This window comes from Lissotriton vulgaris, chromosome 2_1 (assembly GCF_964263255.1).
Source record: "Lissotriton vulgaris chromosome 2_1, aLisVul1.2, whole genome shotgun sequence".
Taxonomy (NCBI): domain Eukaryota; kingdom Metazoa; phylum Chordata; class Amphibia; order Caudata; family Salamandridae; genus Lissotriton; species Lissotriton vulgaris.
This window is the reverse complement of record NC_141687.1, coordinates 222,331,486-222,346,308: the sequence shown is the minus strand read 5'-3', so window position 1 is coordinate 222,346,308 and position 14,823 is coordinate 222,331,486. Positions and strand designations below refer to the sequence as shown.

Genomic DNA, 14,823 nt, shown 5'->3' with positions numbered 1-14,823 from the left:
CAAGGCTAATCATGATTTTTCAGTATTCAACAAGTACAAAACATAACAATGGTGAGTTCAAATATGCTTCAAGGACGGGTAGTAACATCCAAAATAGACGTAATCTATGTTTCTTTTCTTACTAGTTCGCCTCCACGTCCCTGGTAATGTCACCACATTTAGTTATGTAATGCCCAAATTAAGAAGCTGCATTGCATATAATGCAGAGCAGGTGCAATACATTATGTGAAAGCCACAGCAAACGTCAGATTCCCAGATAAGGAGCCTTAAGACTTCTTTAAACTTAAAATAAAGTACAGCAGTGTTGATGATCTCTTATAGTACTCCCATATGTGTCAGAGTACTTCTGTGGCTGCTATTCAAACCATCTGAGAGACTGCCTGTCATAACTAGCATATTATTTGTTATTTCTGCCCGTTAGATGCATGTTGATCTCCGTAAGCTGAACAATTTCACAAACTGGAATGCTACTGCTTACTCATTTCGCATGGACTTGTGTCTTGGGATTAATAATGTGGGTTGAAACAAGCCAAAGTATGAAATAGTGACCTTGAAATACAATGTAACTTGATACAATATTATACTACTGAAGCTCTGTGTATTAACTTGAGTAGATGTGGATTTACTATCCCTTGCAATCATTCCTATAGATAAAAGGCTGAGGGCCACATTACAATCTTTTAAGTTAGATCACCTGCTTGACAATTGTCGGGTTTTTTAATACATGATCATTTTTTTTTTCGCCTTCAGATAATGCATTTGTTAGACCTCAAGCTATGCACAGATGTTTAAATGAAGAAAGAAAATATTTCCGGGAAGCTCAACCGATTGAGAGCATGAACTTGGGTGAGTAATATCTTTTAACAGTAGTTCCGTTGAGGTCATTGATGATCAAGAAAGTTCCCTCAATGTTAACTATCCTCTCTGTGAGAACTTCTTATCAGAGGGAAGGAGATTATAAGATTGCATCTCTTTGCCTTTATCTTTTAACTGTTCTCGGATTTCAAATTCACACAGGAAGGGTTTATGACATAAATTGTATAATCAGAATTATAGAAACTCTAACCTGTATAAAACGGTCATTGCATCGCTTTTGACTGAAATATTATTTTTCTGCGAATTCAAAGAGCTTTCATTCTTCTATCAATGTTACATTGGATTAATGTCATACCTAGCCAGTTTTGTTGATCCATGTTGGTGATAGGACGGTTGAGGCAAGTTCCAAAATTGATCTTTCAATAACTAATTAGGGCAACTGTGTAGCAGCCCTGTATAGATCATGCCAGTCCTACAGCTGTAATCGTATCTAGGTAAAACAATGTATGTTGTCCTACAGTTTTATAGAGATGTATCAGACGTTCAGGGTGTTATTTAATATTCAGTTTATGTTTTTGGCACTCCAGTAATGTTTTTGATCTAGGATTTGACCTCTCGAATACTCAGGATGTTTGCTTTATCTGGGTTCAATCAAACAATCAATCAATCATTACATTTGTAAAGCGCGCTACACACCCGTGAGGGTCTCAAGGCGCTGGTGGGGGGTGGGGGGGGGGGGGGGTGCTGCTACTGATCGAAAAGCCAGGCCTTGAGAAGTCCTCTGAAGGCCAGCAGGTCCTGGGTCTGTCGTAGGGAGAGTGTTCCAAGTCTTGGTGGCGAGGTAGGAGAAGGATCTGCCACCGGCGGTGGTTTTCCAGATGCGTGAACTAGGGCGAGGTTGGTAGATCGAAGGCTGCGGGTGGGGGTGTAGAAGCTGAGTCGTCGTTGAGGTATGCTGGTCTGGCATTGTGTAGGGCTTTGTGTGCTTGGATGAGGAGTTTGAAGGTGATCCTCTTGTTGACGGGGAGCCAGTGCAGGCCTCTCAGGTGGGGTGTGATGTGGCTGCGTCGGGGGACGTCGAGGATCAGCCGTTCCGAGGCGTTCTGGATGCGTTGCAGCCGCCTCAGGAGCTTGGTTGTTGTTCCTGCATAGAGGGCGTTCCCGTAGTCCAGTCTGCTGGTGACGAGAGCCTGGGTGACGGTTCTTCTCATGTCGGAGGGGATCCACTTGAAGATCCGGCGGAGCATTCGGAAAGTGTTGATGCAGGAAGCGGAGACGGCGTTGACCTGCCTGGTCATGTAGAGGGCAGAGTCGAGGATGACCCCCAGGTTGCCTGCGTGGTCATTGGGTTCTGGGGCTGTTCCTAGCGATGTTGGCCACCAGGAGTCGTCCCAGGCTGAGGGGGTTGAGCAGAGGATGAGGACCTCCGTCTTGTCTGAATTCAGCTTCATTCCGTTCATTCCGTTTAGTGCCATTGAAGCTCAATTATGCTTGACGTTTTGTAATATCGATATTTAAACCACAATGGTAGAAAAGTGTAATGGCCTGCATACTCAATGAAGGCTAACGATTACTAGCTCACCTAGAAAGTGAATGCATTAAATGTATGTATTTAATCATTTGTACAGTGGTATAGGAGGTTAACTAAATGACTCCTTCAGCGCTGAATGAGTCAAAATGGCAGCTTTGACTAACATCAAGCCAGAAAATGGGGAACAGAGAGAAAAAAGGAAGATAAGAGAGACTAAGGAAACAAGCATTTACAATGCAACGGTCTCGCCTTTTTTAAAAGTTAGAGCTATTGGCATTGTAAATGACAAACTTTATTTATGCGTTGGTTTTGAAAATCGATAAATAAATGGCATTGTCATTTACAATGCCAATAGCTTAATCTCTCGCAAATGCGACACCTATTGCATTTGCACACACACACACTCACGCAGAGTCACACACACACACACACACACACACACACACACACACACAGAGCCACACACAGAGCCACACACACACACAGCCACACACACACACAGCCACACACAGAACACACACACACAGAGCCACACCCAGAGCCACACACACACACACACACACAGACAGAGCCATAGACACACACAGACACACAGAGCCACACACAGAGCCACACACAGAACACACACACACACAGAGCCACACACACACAGACAGAGCCACACACACACAGAGCCACACACACACAGAGCCACACACTGCTCTTTCTTCACCTGGTCTCATCTGTCTTGAAGGCCCCGACAGGAGTGAAGAGGGTGAGAGCTAAGGAACTTGCTTGCTTTCTAGAAAATCCGCTCCATCCCATAATTCCTCTGCATGAAGAGGAGACTGGTACAAGATTATGGGTGGGTCAAGAGGTCTTCCCAAATGATGCGATGTCACTTCCGCTTTGCCTGACATTTGACTTTGTCGCTGTCCTTCTCTTAAAGGTCCCAGGGACGGATAAAGACCCCACCCTCGGCAGTGATATTTTGCCCTTGACTGAGAGCCCGTGAAAGTCAGAGGAATCCAGAGGGAGCTTGAAGAACTCTGGTCTGGAGGAACGGCCTATAGGTCACTGTCTTGGGCCTGGCAATAGCGGGACTCTGTCCCTAGACACGGGCAGGGGTTCCTGTGCCCCGAGAGAGGATGTGAGCCTGCAGTATGGAGCGGGAGAGGGGAGGACTTGCAGGCTGGGGGTCACAGGACTACTATTGTGCAACCAGAAGCCTTATTCAGTGAGAGGAAGCCCCTCCCGCAGGGATTTATTGTGCTCAGGTCGGAGGCCGGATACCTGCTCCATAATGAGACAGTTTAAAAGAGCCCGGGGGAGGGGTCGCGCTCTCTGAATCAGTGTCCCCATACAGAATGTGGAGAGGGGCCTGGATACTCCCACATCGCCCAGATGTCCGTCACAGGCCTTGGAAGGCCCTTGCACTGCAGTGGCAGCATGACGCCCCTGCTAGGAGTATCCATGGATAATTCTGGTTAAAGCTGTAATGAGAATGCTCAGGTGTATGTAACTAGTAAAGTTACGATGTAGCCATTATAACTTTAGCTTTGAGTAAATTACCTACTTTGCGGAGTGCGGGATTTGTTTGGTTGTTGATATAAATGAAAATCTGTTAGGAATCAGTTTTGACAATTAGTTTGCTGGTTACAGTTAAAAATAAATAAATACATTGTCTGATGGGCTAGGCAGCGAAAAGGCAGCAGGCCCAGGCCTCGACTTCACAGGAGCTCAAGTAAAGCCTCGCTCTCCTAAACGCCGACGGGCGGGTCGTTGTGAGGGGCACCAGACCTCACGGACGGGGCTGGAGGCGGCACGTGTACACCTCACGCAAACTGGGGCGTCTGTAAACGCCACTGACTGAAACCCACTGCATAGTCGTCGGCCTGTAGGGAGGGTTCTGAGCTTGCGGTGTGAGGGGACTGCGAGCTGCATGATAGACATGCCGTTACACGGCTGCACGACATTCCTCCCACACCTTCAGGGTGGGCCGGGCCTATCTGCTTTCCCGACGGCTGACCTCAGCAGAGGCGCGCGGATCCAGCACAGGCTTCAACAGGCAGAGGAATGCACTTTGGTACAGAGGGTGATGCGGTTCTTCTAAATTGAGGTTTCTGTCTCCCCCACCCCCAGAGACCCGGAAATAGTGGGTTGCAAATGTTGTTTAGTGGTTATTCAAGTATGCCGACCGGGGCGAAAAACTCGAGGTCTGCCTTCAAGTGAAAACACGTATTGTTACTGTTCTTCCCACCTACTCCCCCGTCCTCAGGATTTAGTGCCCCGTCATTTTCAGACTGGGGGGGCCTGTTTTTCTTTCTCCCCTCTTCTCCATTGGCTGGAATGTAAACAACACGCGCGTTTTTGACTTGTTGTTTACCATTCCAGCCAATGGAGAACAGGGTAGAACAAACTTAAAAAACACGACCCCAATACGAAAAGGACGGGGCTTAGATGGAGAGAATGACGACACTGAGACCTCTTCTCCAATGGCTGGCCGTCGTTTAGAAGGCCAGCCAATGGGGAAGAGGGGCGGAATTAACCCTCGCTACTCAGTCATTAAATCTCGCGAGCGAGACTGCGCATGTGCGCAGCCTACGCCACGCAAGACCTAAAAAGGGTGCTGTTAATGGGAAGGCCTTTGAAAATGGGCCGAGAGAGTTTGCAGGCAAACTATACTTGAAACGTAGAGTTGTTTAAGCCTTTCAGTTTGAGGTCCAGAGTTACTCTCGCCTATTGCTCTTTTTTTAATAATCAGTCCATTATGGTTGTCATTGCAGCAATGCATGGTTATTCGAAGGCTGGTAAATTGGCTACAAGTAAATATTTATAACCAATTTACCCTTCCATACCACATGATATTTCAACCCACTAGTCACATTCTGTAAAATAGTATTTTGTGGAAAGACAGCCTATGTATATATGTTATGTTAAAAGGTTTATTAAGCACATTATTTACCAAAGACCATTTGATGCGGTTGCGCAGTGAGTTCACTGTAGGATGCAAGTTGGATAAGACAGTTTGGAAACCGATTCCTTAAAGGCTCTTCAAGAAGACAAGTTGTTGTCAGTGAGTGCTATATGGTTGCAATACAGCCCTACCTAGTGGCACGGTTTGAATTTGTTGACCCTTGTTTGAGACTTGCTCTCAGCTGTGGTGTAACGAGGTTGAATTATGTACCTGAGGGCCTGATTCAGATATCGGCAGACGGTTACTTAGTCACAACAAGGACGGATATCCCAACTGCCAAAATATAAATCACATAATAACCTACAAGATTTATATTTCGGAAGACGGGATATCCATCCCTGTTTTGACGGAGTAACCAGTCGGCTGATATCTACATTAGGCTCAGAGTTAGAAGACCACACAGACCATGGAACCCTACACATTGTAGTTCCCCATCTTAATTCCAAGATGGCGTATCGTCACATGTTGGTGTGTAGCAGACGGACATAAGCCTTGCGATGGGTATATTTACTTTTGACAGGGCCACCACCCACCTTGAACTCTCTTGCCTGTGCACCAGTATGGTTTAACACTAAAACCTTAAACTGAAATATGAATATTGCAGAATCAATTCTGCATTGTAAAACAAATAGGAACGTTACTTCTGTGTCAGTGTTGTAAACCTTCTGATTGAGCAGCATGTAACTATTAACACCGTATACAGTGTGTGCACTACAGTCTTGAAAGAAACTGCTCATGTAACCTCCTGTGGCCTAAAAACTCTAGCCTAATTATAAACCGATATAGTCAATATAGTTATTTTTACAACAGGCACTCCGAGGGCCTTTGAGAGTATGGTTAATGAAAACAGAAGGGCCCTGGATTCAGTACCTGCTCAGTATTTTAGCAGGTTGTGTAAATGATTTGCTTGATAACAATATTAATTAAAAACGGTAGCTTGTATAGCACTTTATCATCCAGGTCTTTAATTATTGTTGGAGTTTCCATTGTTCAATTTAAAATTACTAATTTTATCAGCCTCAGAAAGCTAAAAGGTTGAGTAGTACGAGCAAGATTTAAATCTCCGACCTTCAGATTACATCAGTCTACTGAGAAATCTGTGTATTTAGGTGCCATTACAACTGACCTAGATGTTTCTTCACCATAGTCATTCTACTTTAACATTGTTGCACAGCATAGGTATCCATCCTAGTTTTCCAGGATAATCAAGAACTATATAAATGAGCTCCATATAAATTCATGGTATCCTGAAGCACTGATGTGAATTCTGCCTACAAAGGCTTACCTTGGACACACCCATGTTTGATAGGATTTGATGGAAGTAATTGTTTTTTCTTTACCATTTCCTTCTAGTTTTCTGTTGCTATCCTTACATCTTATTTATCTGATTGAGGACTCATCACTATATCTTGTGCACATAAATCAGCAGTAACTTTATTCCCAAGATTTTTCTGATTTCCTAAATCACTTGTGACTTATTTCTTGTTCTCAATCCTTTGAATTTAGTGGTTCAACTATTAACTATATTTATATCCAGTTAAAATCGTTTTACATCAAACGGTTACTGCTTACCCCTGGCTCCAAACTGTAATCTAACTTAGCTGAATCTGTCCCTTGCAAATCACTTCTGGTGATCTTTTGTAAACTTCACTATGACTGAAAACCACTCCCATTTTGCATTTTAGAAGCTGTAACTCGTTTACCCCAACCATACCGGTGCGAGGGGCTTTCTGCTGCCCTTTCATTGGTTAGTGTGTTTATTCGGCATGCCTTACCTTTCATTTTTATTTTCATGGTGCACAATGACATTTGTTCATATGTAAATATTTCATGTTCAAGAAAAAGAACTTGCAAAGATCAACTTGTAAGTCACTTTGTTATAAACCACTAACTACGATTTATCGATGTGTTCCTGACCTCTCTGTTCCCAAACTTTGTGACTTCACACATCTTCTAGATGAGACTTCCCACAAATATATGTTTTGAACACTATTTGCAAAAATAATTGCTCGAGACACATTGGTGAGCACATGGATTAATGTAGACAGCTCGTATGGAGCAGTTTTTGTCATGTTTCAATTTTTCCTCCCTTGCTAGTACTGCACTTCATGTCTGTATTTTTTGTATACTCTAAACAGATTAGATTTGTTATAATAATAGTAGATTCAGTGGTATTTATGAGGTGATTGTTTCAATATTGCTACTTTCTTGTCTTTTCTAAGGATTGAACGGCCCAATCAATTCTACTAAACAGCAGGAAGCAAATGATTGGGAAAGAAAACTCACTTGTGATTTTGGGAGAAGCACGAGTCAGAAACCAAAGAGTCATCAGAAGATGTGCCCACTGGAAAGCTCATATGCCTACACCGAATATAAAAGCATCTTCAACCCCATTCCTGAAGATAATGATAACAAAAAATGTCAGACTCCATATACAGTGACCGAATCTGTGACGAGTCTGAACGAATCATCTAAGATGGAGCGCACTCAAGAAATAAACACTGCATTACAAATGTGTATATGTAGCAGGTGTGGGAGGTGTTCTAACCAGCCAATTAGCATGATTACAGATCAGCTAATAAGCAACCATCAGCAGCAAAATTTATGCAGTGACTGCATGAAGGTTATCAGCTTCTCGTCAAATTTGAACAAAGATCAAGAGAGACCGTATAATTGTAGTGATTGTGGGAAAAGTTTCAAAACATCGCAAACATTGATAAGACATCGGCGAATTCATACTGGAGAGAGACCATATATATGTATTCAGTGTGGGAAGAGTTTTAGACGTCCACATACGTTAATGACACATCAGTTACTTCATACTGGCGATAAACCATACTCCTGTGTTACATGTGGGAGAAACTTCAGACAGATTCCACACCTTATGAAACATCAGCGAACACACATGAGAGAGAAGGAGCTCGAATAGTGAGAGAAGATCATGAAAAGAAGGACAACTAAATAATTTGAACTCTGTTCTCATGTCTGAGTAGAATACCCTCATCCAGTGAGACTTCTTGTAAAGGATACTTTCCAGAGTGGGGAAAAAGGAGGCCGTGCAAACAACTATGCATGGGTTGGAACAAAGTGCATGCACAAGAGGCACACTGTTGATTATTTTTTTTCTCAAGAAACTATTTTATTTTCATTTATGAAAAATACAACAACATAAGCTTTAATTTTGGGAGACATGTAACATCTCAAATGTGTCCCATGGATTTCTGTTGAGAATCGACTACTAGTTACCGCGTAGGTCATATCACGGGATGTCACGTTTCGATTTCAATCTGCTCCCTTTAACAACAATATCAACTTATCTAACTCCCATTGAAAGCCTCACTTTTACTTCCCATCCTTCCTTCCCCCCACAGCCCCTTAATTCCAAAATAAACCCCCAGAAAGTAAAAGAGAGAAAAGGAGAAGGTAAGAAAAGAAACACAGTGTACTCAGGAGTGGTATCTATTACAACGTTATTGATGGGGTTTAACCGTAGTGATGTGTCACCTCAAATCTGGAATAGGTGTAATGCTCTGGTCTTATTGGGGCAAGTAATAAGCAGGAGACCTTTTGACAAGTAAGAAACTAGTGGGCCCCAGACATATTCGAAGTTCTTAAACCCATTCAGAAAGATCGAGCTCATTCTCTCCATTGTGATGGAATACCAGAGTTTTGCGTGCCATTGTGTTAGAGTGGGAGCCTCTTTTTTCTTCCATACCCCTGCAAGTTTCAGCTTAGCTGCTCCCAGGCTTAGCAAAATTACTGCTTGATCTGATCGTGCCTGGTGACATAAGGAGTTATCCAGAAGGACATATTCCTGGGTGAGTGGTAGAGAGTAGGCGAGCATATCTTTGAGCTGTGCCAGAATCTCAGCCAAGAAAGACCGAATCGTAGGGTAGTCCCAGCATATATGCTGGAAGTCCCCTCGTAGCCCGCATCCCCTCCTGCAGAGCTCTGATGTACTGGGGAAAAGTTTATGTAGGTTCGAGGGATAAAGGTACCAGTCATAACGCAATTTATAGTGGGCAGTTCCCATATCCATATGGCGGTTGTGTCGTACTATATCTTTCCATAGTGCCTTCCACTGGCTATCTCGTATTTTGTGCCCAAGTGTTTGTTCCCAAAAGGATATGTAGCATGGTCAAGGGAAGGATAGAGTATGTAGTAGAGGCAAATATAGAAATTAGATTGTCTCTGCTCTCACTTGCCCCTTTCAAGAATTGCTCAATTTGTGTCAGATCTATTGTAGGCGCCTCTCTCACCTCTGGTTGTAGGGCCCAGTGTTGCAATTGTAGGCAATGATAGTGTTCATTATCTGTTAAGCCAAACTCTCTTTTGCAATTTTCAAAGGTAAGGAAATCCCAGTTATGTAAGAGCTGTGAGAGAATCCGACAACACCTCTCCCTCCCTACCTCAAAGGGCACTTGCTCTTGAGCTGGGGGAAAGGCTGGGTTAAAATGTATCTGGGTAAAAGGCGAAAGGAACGTGGTCTACTCTGCTGCCCCAACAACTTTGTCCCAAACTTGTAAAGCTGTACCTCTTGGGGTGCTGAGATAGGTGTTGTATGGTCGGTCCTTCTTTGGTTTCCATAAAAGATCCCATATGATCCTGCCTGCTATTGCCCAATCCATATGTAGCCAGTGTTTGTCCGATTCCCTCTGTGACCATTCAGTTAAGACCTGTAATTGAGATGCTTTGTGGTAACAGAGGAAATCAGGCATGGCTAGTTCACCTTCGTCTTTGGGCCATCTAAGAAGTTTATAGTGTAACCAGGCTTTTTTGTTTTGCAATACGAATCTCGTTAAAGGGGATCGCAGGGACTTAAAGTATTCCCTCTCTATAGGGATTGGCAAACTTTGAAAGAGATGCAAAATCTTAGGTAATACTACAATTTTAATTGTTTGAATCCTGCCCATCCAAGACAGATATAAAGGGGCCCTGCACTTCAGATCCCCTTGCAGTTCCTGTAATCGAGGTGGAAAGTTGACCGAGAATAAAATAGATATTTGGGGTGTTAAGATGATTCCTAAATAGCTGAGCCCATTTGAAGGGGGTGAGAGTCCTTAATTGTTCCACTTCTCCCCGTGCCAGGGTCAAATTCAGAATGAAAGATTTGGTCAGGGTAATGTGAAAGCCTGCGATAGGTTCAAATACTTGGAGTTCTTCCTACAGTGCCTTAAGGGAGTTCTGAGGGTCCGAAAGATTCATTAAAATATCATCGGCAAAGAGTAATATCTTATGCTCTGTCCACTCAAAATAAATGCCTTTGAAGCCTTGGTTAGCTCTAATCTTTGCCGCCAGGAAGGAGTTCGATGCTCAATGCAAATAAAAGAGGGGACAGAGGACATCCTATCTCGTTCCCCTCTCGAGGGTGAAAATGTCAGAGCTCACTCTGTTAACCATTACACTAGAGGATGGCGCCGACTAATTTGCAGAGATCATTTTAATGAAGGAATTGCAAAAAAAAAACGAATTTCTTGAGGGTACTAAATAAAAAGGGCCAATCCACACGATTGAACGCTTTCTCGGCATCTAAACACAGTAGGACTTCTTGGACCTTTTTCTTATTGACCTTCTCGATAAGGTAGATTACCCTTTGCATGTTGTCATGCGTTTGGCGTTCTTTAACAAATCCTTATTGGTCTGGGTGGATGAGCTTGTAGTAAGCTCTCTAAACGTGTCGCTAGAATTTCAGAGTAAAGTTTGCCGTCTAGATTTAGTAGCACAATGGGCGGTAGGACCTGCAATTTCGAGGCTCTTTGCCTGGGTTTAGTAGTACCGAAATCACCGCTTTACCCATGGTTGGTGTAACCTTCCCTGATGTTAATATGTGGTTGAAAAGAATAGTCAGGTGGGGATCAATTCCTGGATGTACGTTTTATAGAGGTGTGCAGTGAGGCCATCTGACCCTGAAGCTTTATGTAGTTTTAGAGAGGTAATTGCCACTTCTTCTGTGATGGAGTCTCCCAAAATTTCATTTTGTGTCTGGTTCACTTGTGGTAACTGTACCTCTTGTAGGTAGTCCTGTTGGGCCCTCGGATCTGATATTTCTGTTGTGTATAGATTTGCATAGAATTTCCCCATGGCATGAGCTGTCTCCTGTTCCGCAGACACACACTCCCCTGAGGGTAGATGCAACTCTCTTATATATTCCCTCTCCCGTGTATCCTGGGTTGCCTGGCCAAGTATGTTCCTGTTTTGTTGCTCTATAAAAAAGTGTTGTGTTTGAGTCTAAGAAGTGTCAGCTCTGCGCAGTTATATAGAGTTTAGTTTCACTTGCAAGACCGTCACTTTCCTTTGGAGTACTAGTGTAGGTGTCTGTTTGTTCTCTGCAGCACTTAATTCCTCCTCGAGGGTTAAACGTTCCTTTGTCTTTTGTTTAATTAGGGCAGAGTTGAGTGCCATACATTGGCCCCTAATTACTGCCTTAAAGGCATCCCAATTGTCTGAGGGCATTGTGTCCTGGGCCTTATTAACCTAAAAAGAAATCTCTGATGAATCTACGCAGCTCATCTAGCGAGGGGTGATCTCTAAGTAATGCTTGAGGGAAGAACCACAGTTTTCCTTTCGGCATGGGTCGGTGCCAATCAAGGGCGAGGAGAACTGGGGCGTTATCTGACATGGTAATCGGTTGTATTTCGGTAAGCCTAATATCCTGGGACAAAGCTTGGCTTAAGAATATATAGTCCAACCTGGTGTATGTGCAGTGTATGTGAGAAAATAACATGTAGTCTTTATCTTGAGGGTATTGTGTTCTCCATGCATCTATCAAACCTAGATCATGGAAGTCCTGTGTAATGCCTTTGGCGAATGTACCTGTTTGATTCCTATGTGGGTGTGTGCTGTCCGAATGCCATATAAGGTTAAAATGAGGATGATATCTCCCTACACAAAACCCCCTATGAGAGTTAACGAGTTGCTAATGTGAGATCCCTGATTTGTGTTGGGAGCATAGGTGGCTATTACTGTACACAGTCGTCCCTGTGGGTCCCCCTTCACCATTACTGTTCTACCCTCCTTATCTGTGTTGTAATCTTTGGGTTGAAATTTTGTAGCGGAATGGAATAATAGTGCCACCCCATTGTGTTTCGTCGAGGCCTACAATTTGTATATTATGGGGAATGACTTGTGGTCCAACCTATGATCCTCTGATCGTTTTAGATGTGTTTCCTGTAAAGCCACTATTTCATAGTGCTGGTCATTGAGATATTTCCAAAGTTTGTGCCGCTTATTCGGGGAGTTAAGACCCCTTATGTTCCATGAAAGTGTAGTGAGTGTCATATTCACTGTTGTAAGGGACCCTCCCTCCTTAGAAGCTCTGCTGGTCGTGTGGGACTACCCTGTGAGCCAACCCCTCCTCTATAGTCTCCCCCTTATCCTAAGCCCCTTCATCCTGCCTGCCGCCAATTGAGTGTTGAGGAACACTTATGTCGTATCGTAAAGCATCCGGGTACCTGTTAACCGAGAAAAAAAATAAAGGCACAAAATAACAAAACAGGGAAATCAGGTCCCTGTGTTAGACTTGGCGAGTCGCCCTCCTGGTCCATGGTGGGTGAATTGGGCCAGTGACGTCCAACTCTTCATAGAGTCCAAGCTTAATGTAAGAGTTCTTGACCTGATTGTCTATGGCAGTGGTTCCCAAACTTTTGACTCCTGAGGACCCCCACTGAATCACTACTGGAAGCCGGGGACCCCCAAGCAATTTGTACAATTTAAAATTATTATTTTTTTAAACGCCTTTTTAAGCAGAGGCAATTTCAAGAGGGAGACGGCCTGAATTGGGTCTATTGGCATAGACATGTATGCATGCACACAGCAGTGTATTATTTAGTGGTACCCAAGGGTTTGTGGAAAGTGAGCAATCAGACAGCAGCACGAAAATCCTACTGATGTTCCTGGCTGCATCTATTTTTACCCTCCTGCCAAGTAACGGTAACCTATACACATGTGCCTTTCAACGTTTTATTGCTTTTATTGTATTGCCTGTATTTCATTGTTGTGTCTGTGACTGCTGTTGTCCCCCGCTGCCTGTATGGGGTCCGTGCCCCTTTTTCTTCCCTCTGTTCCCCTCGCTGTCCCCATGCTCTCTTTGCCCGGTCTTTCCTCCTGTGCCCCTCGCTGCCCAGTGTCTCTGCCCGGTTTTCCCTTCTGTTCCCCTCGCTGCCCCTTGTTCTTAGCTGCCCCTATATTTCTTTATTCTGTATTTTGCCTCTGTGCCATTCGTTTTTTGTGCCCGTCTGCCCTCTGTGCCACTCGTTTTTCCCTCGTTTTTGTGCCCCTTTTGCCTTCTGTTCCACTCGTTTTTCCCTCGTTATTTTTGCCCTCTGCCCTCTGTTCCACTTGTTTTTATTGCCTTTCTGCCCTCTGTTCCACTCGTTTTTTTGTGCCCTTCTGCCCTCTGTTCCACTCGTTTTTTTGTGCCCTTCTGCCCTCTGTTCCACTCGTTTTTTGTGCCTTTCTGCCCTCTGTTCCACTTGTTTTCCCCTCGTTTTTTGTGCCCTTCTGCCCTCTGTTCCACTCGTTTTTGTGTGCCCTTCTGCCATCTGTGTCACTGCTCTTGCGTGCTGTGAGGACGCATGGGCGTTTAATTATTCACTACGACAGGCACTCGAGTCCTGCGGACCCCCTGGGAATCTCTCACGGGCCCCTGGGGGTCCGCGGATCACAGTTTGGGAAACACAGGTCTATGGTATTGGTTTGCCTCTTGTTGAGGTCGTAGGTTAACCAGCGCTGGGGTAGTGGAATGGCCAGAGTTGCAAGGCGTTGTTATTTTCTGGATGGCTTACTAAAACTATGAGTCCTGGAAGGGGTCTTTCTTGGTCCTGCTTTGGTGCTGCCCGTAGGGATCTTGCCTTACCTTGATACTGTCCCTGTCTGATATGCTCCATGCAATTCCTCTTTTACTTAGGGGATCGTTCAGAGTGTTTTCTTCTTCAGGAGAGAGAGCCCCAACAGACATCTCACCTCTTTCTCGTCTGTGAAGTGATGGTTTCTGTTCCGGAATTCAAAGGATATCCTGAACGGATAAGTCCATCTATATCTAATGTTGTCAGACCTAAGTTTATTGGTAACAGAGCGGAATTGCTGACTACGGGCCAGTGTGGCCTGGGACACATCTTGGATCAGTGAACAAGAGGCTCCCTGAAAGGACCCTGTCTCAGTTTTCAGTGCGGCTTGTAAGCTTGCTTATGTAGTTTTAAATGAGTGCATTTTGGAAAGAACGTCTCTTGGCTGCTGTTTCTCCCCTGGTGATGCTGTCCCCACTCTATGGATCCTGTCGATTTTAACATCAGTTGTGGGGGTGTTTAGTAGTTCCACAATTAGTCCCTGCACAAAGGCTTCAAAGTCAGGCCCCTTCGCTACTTCTTCTAAGTGCCGGATACTTATGTTTTCCCTACGGGACATATTTTCCAAGTCTTCCCCTTTGAGTATAGCCTCCTGTAGTTGTGCCTGAAGGGAAGCCGTAGTTTCCTTCTTGTGTTTAACTGTTTGTTCCAATTTCGCTGTTTTGATTTCCAAGTCC

The 14,823-nt window shown here is 44.2% G+C and overlaps 1 protein-coding gene across 1 annotated transcript in view; it reads left to right on the top strand.

Moving 5' to 3' along the window:
- LOC147729881 (uncharacterized) overlaps positions 1-10,215 on the top strand; it is a 166,950-nt gene extending 156,735 nt beyond the window's left edge. The window contains exons 6-7 of the mRNA XM_086954794.1: positions 751-846; positions 7,526-10,215. Of these exons, the coding sequence (XP_086810920.1) occupies positions 751-846; positions 7,526-8,232 (803 nt within the window). The 3' untranslated portion in view covers positions 8,233-10,215. The remainder of the gene's footprint in view (positions 1-750; positions 847-7,525) is intronic.
- The last annotated feature ends 4,608 nt before the right edge of the window (positions 10,216-14,823 follow it).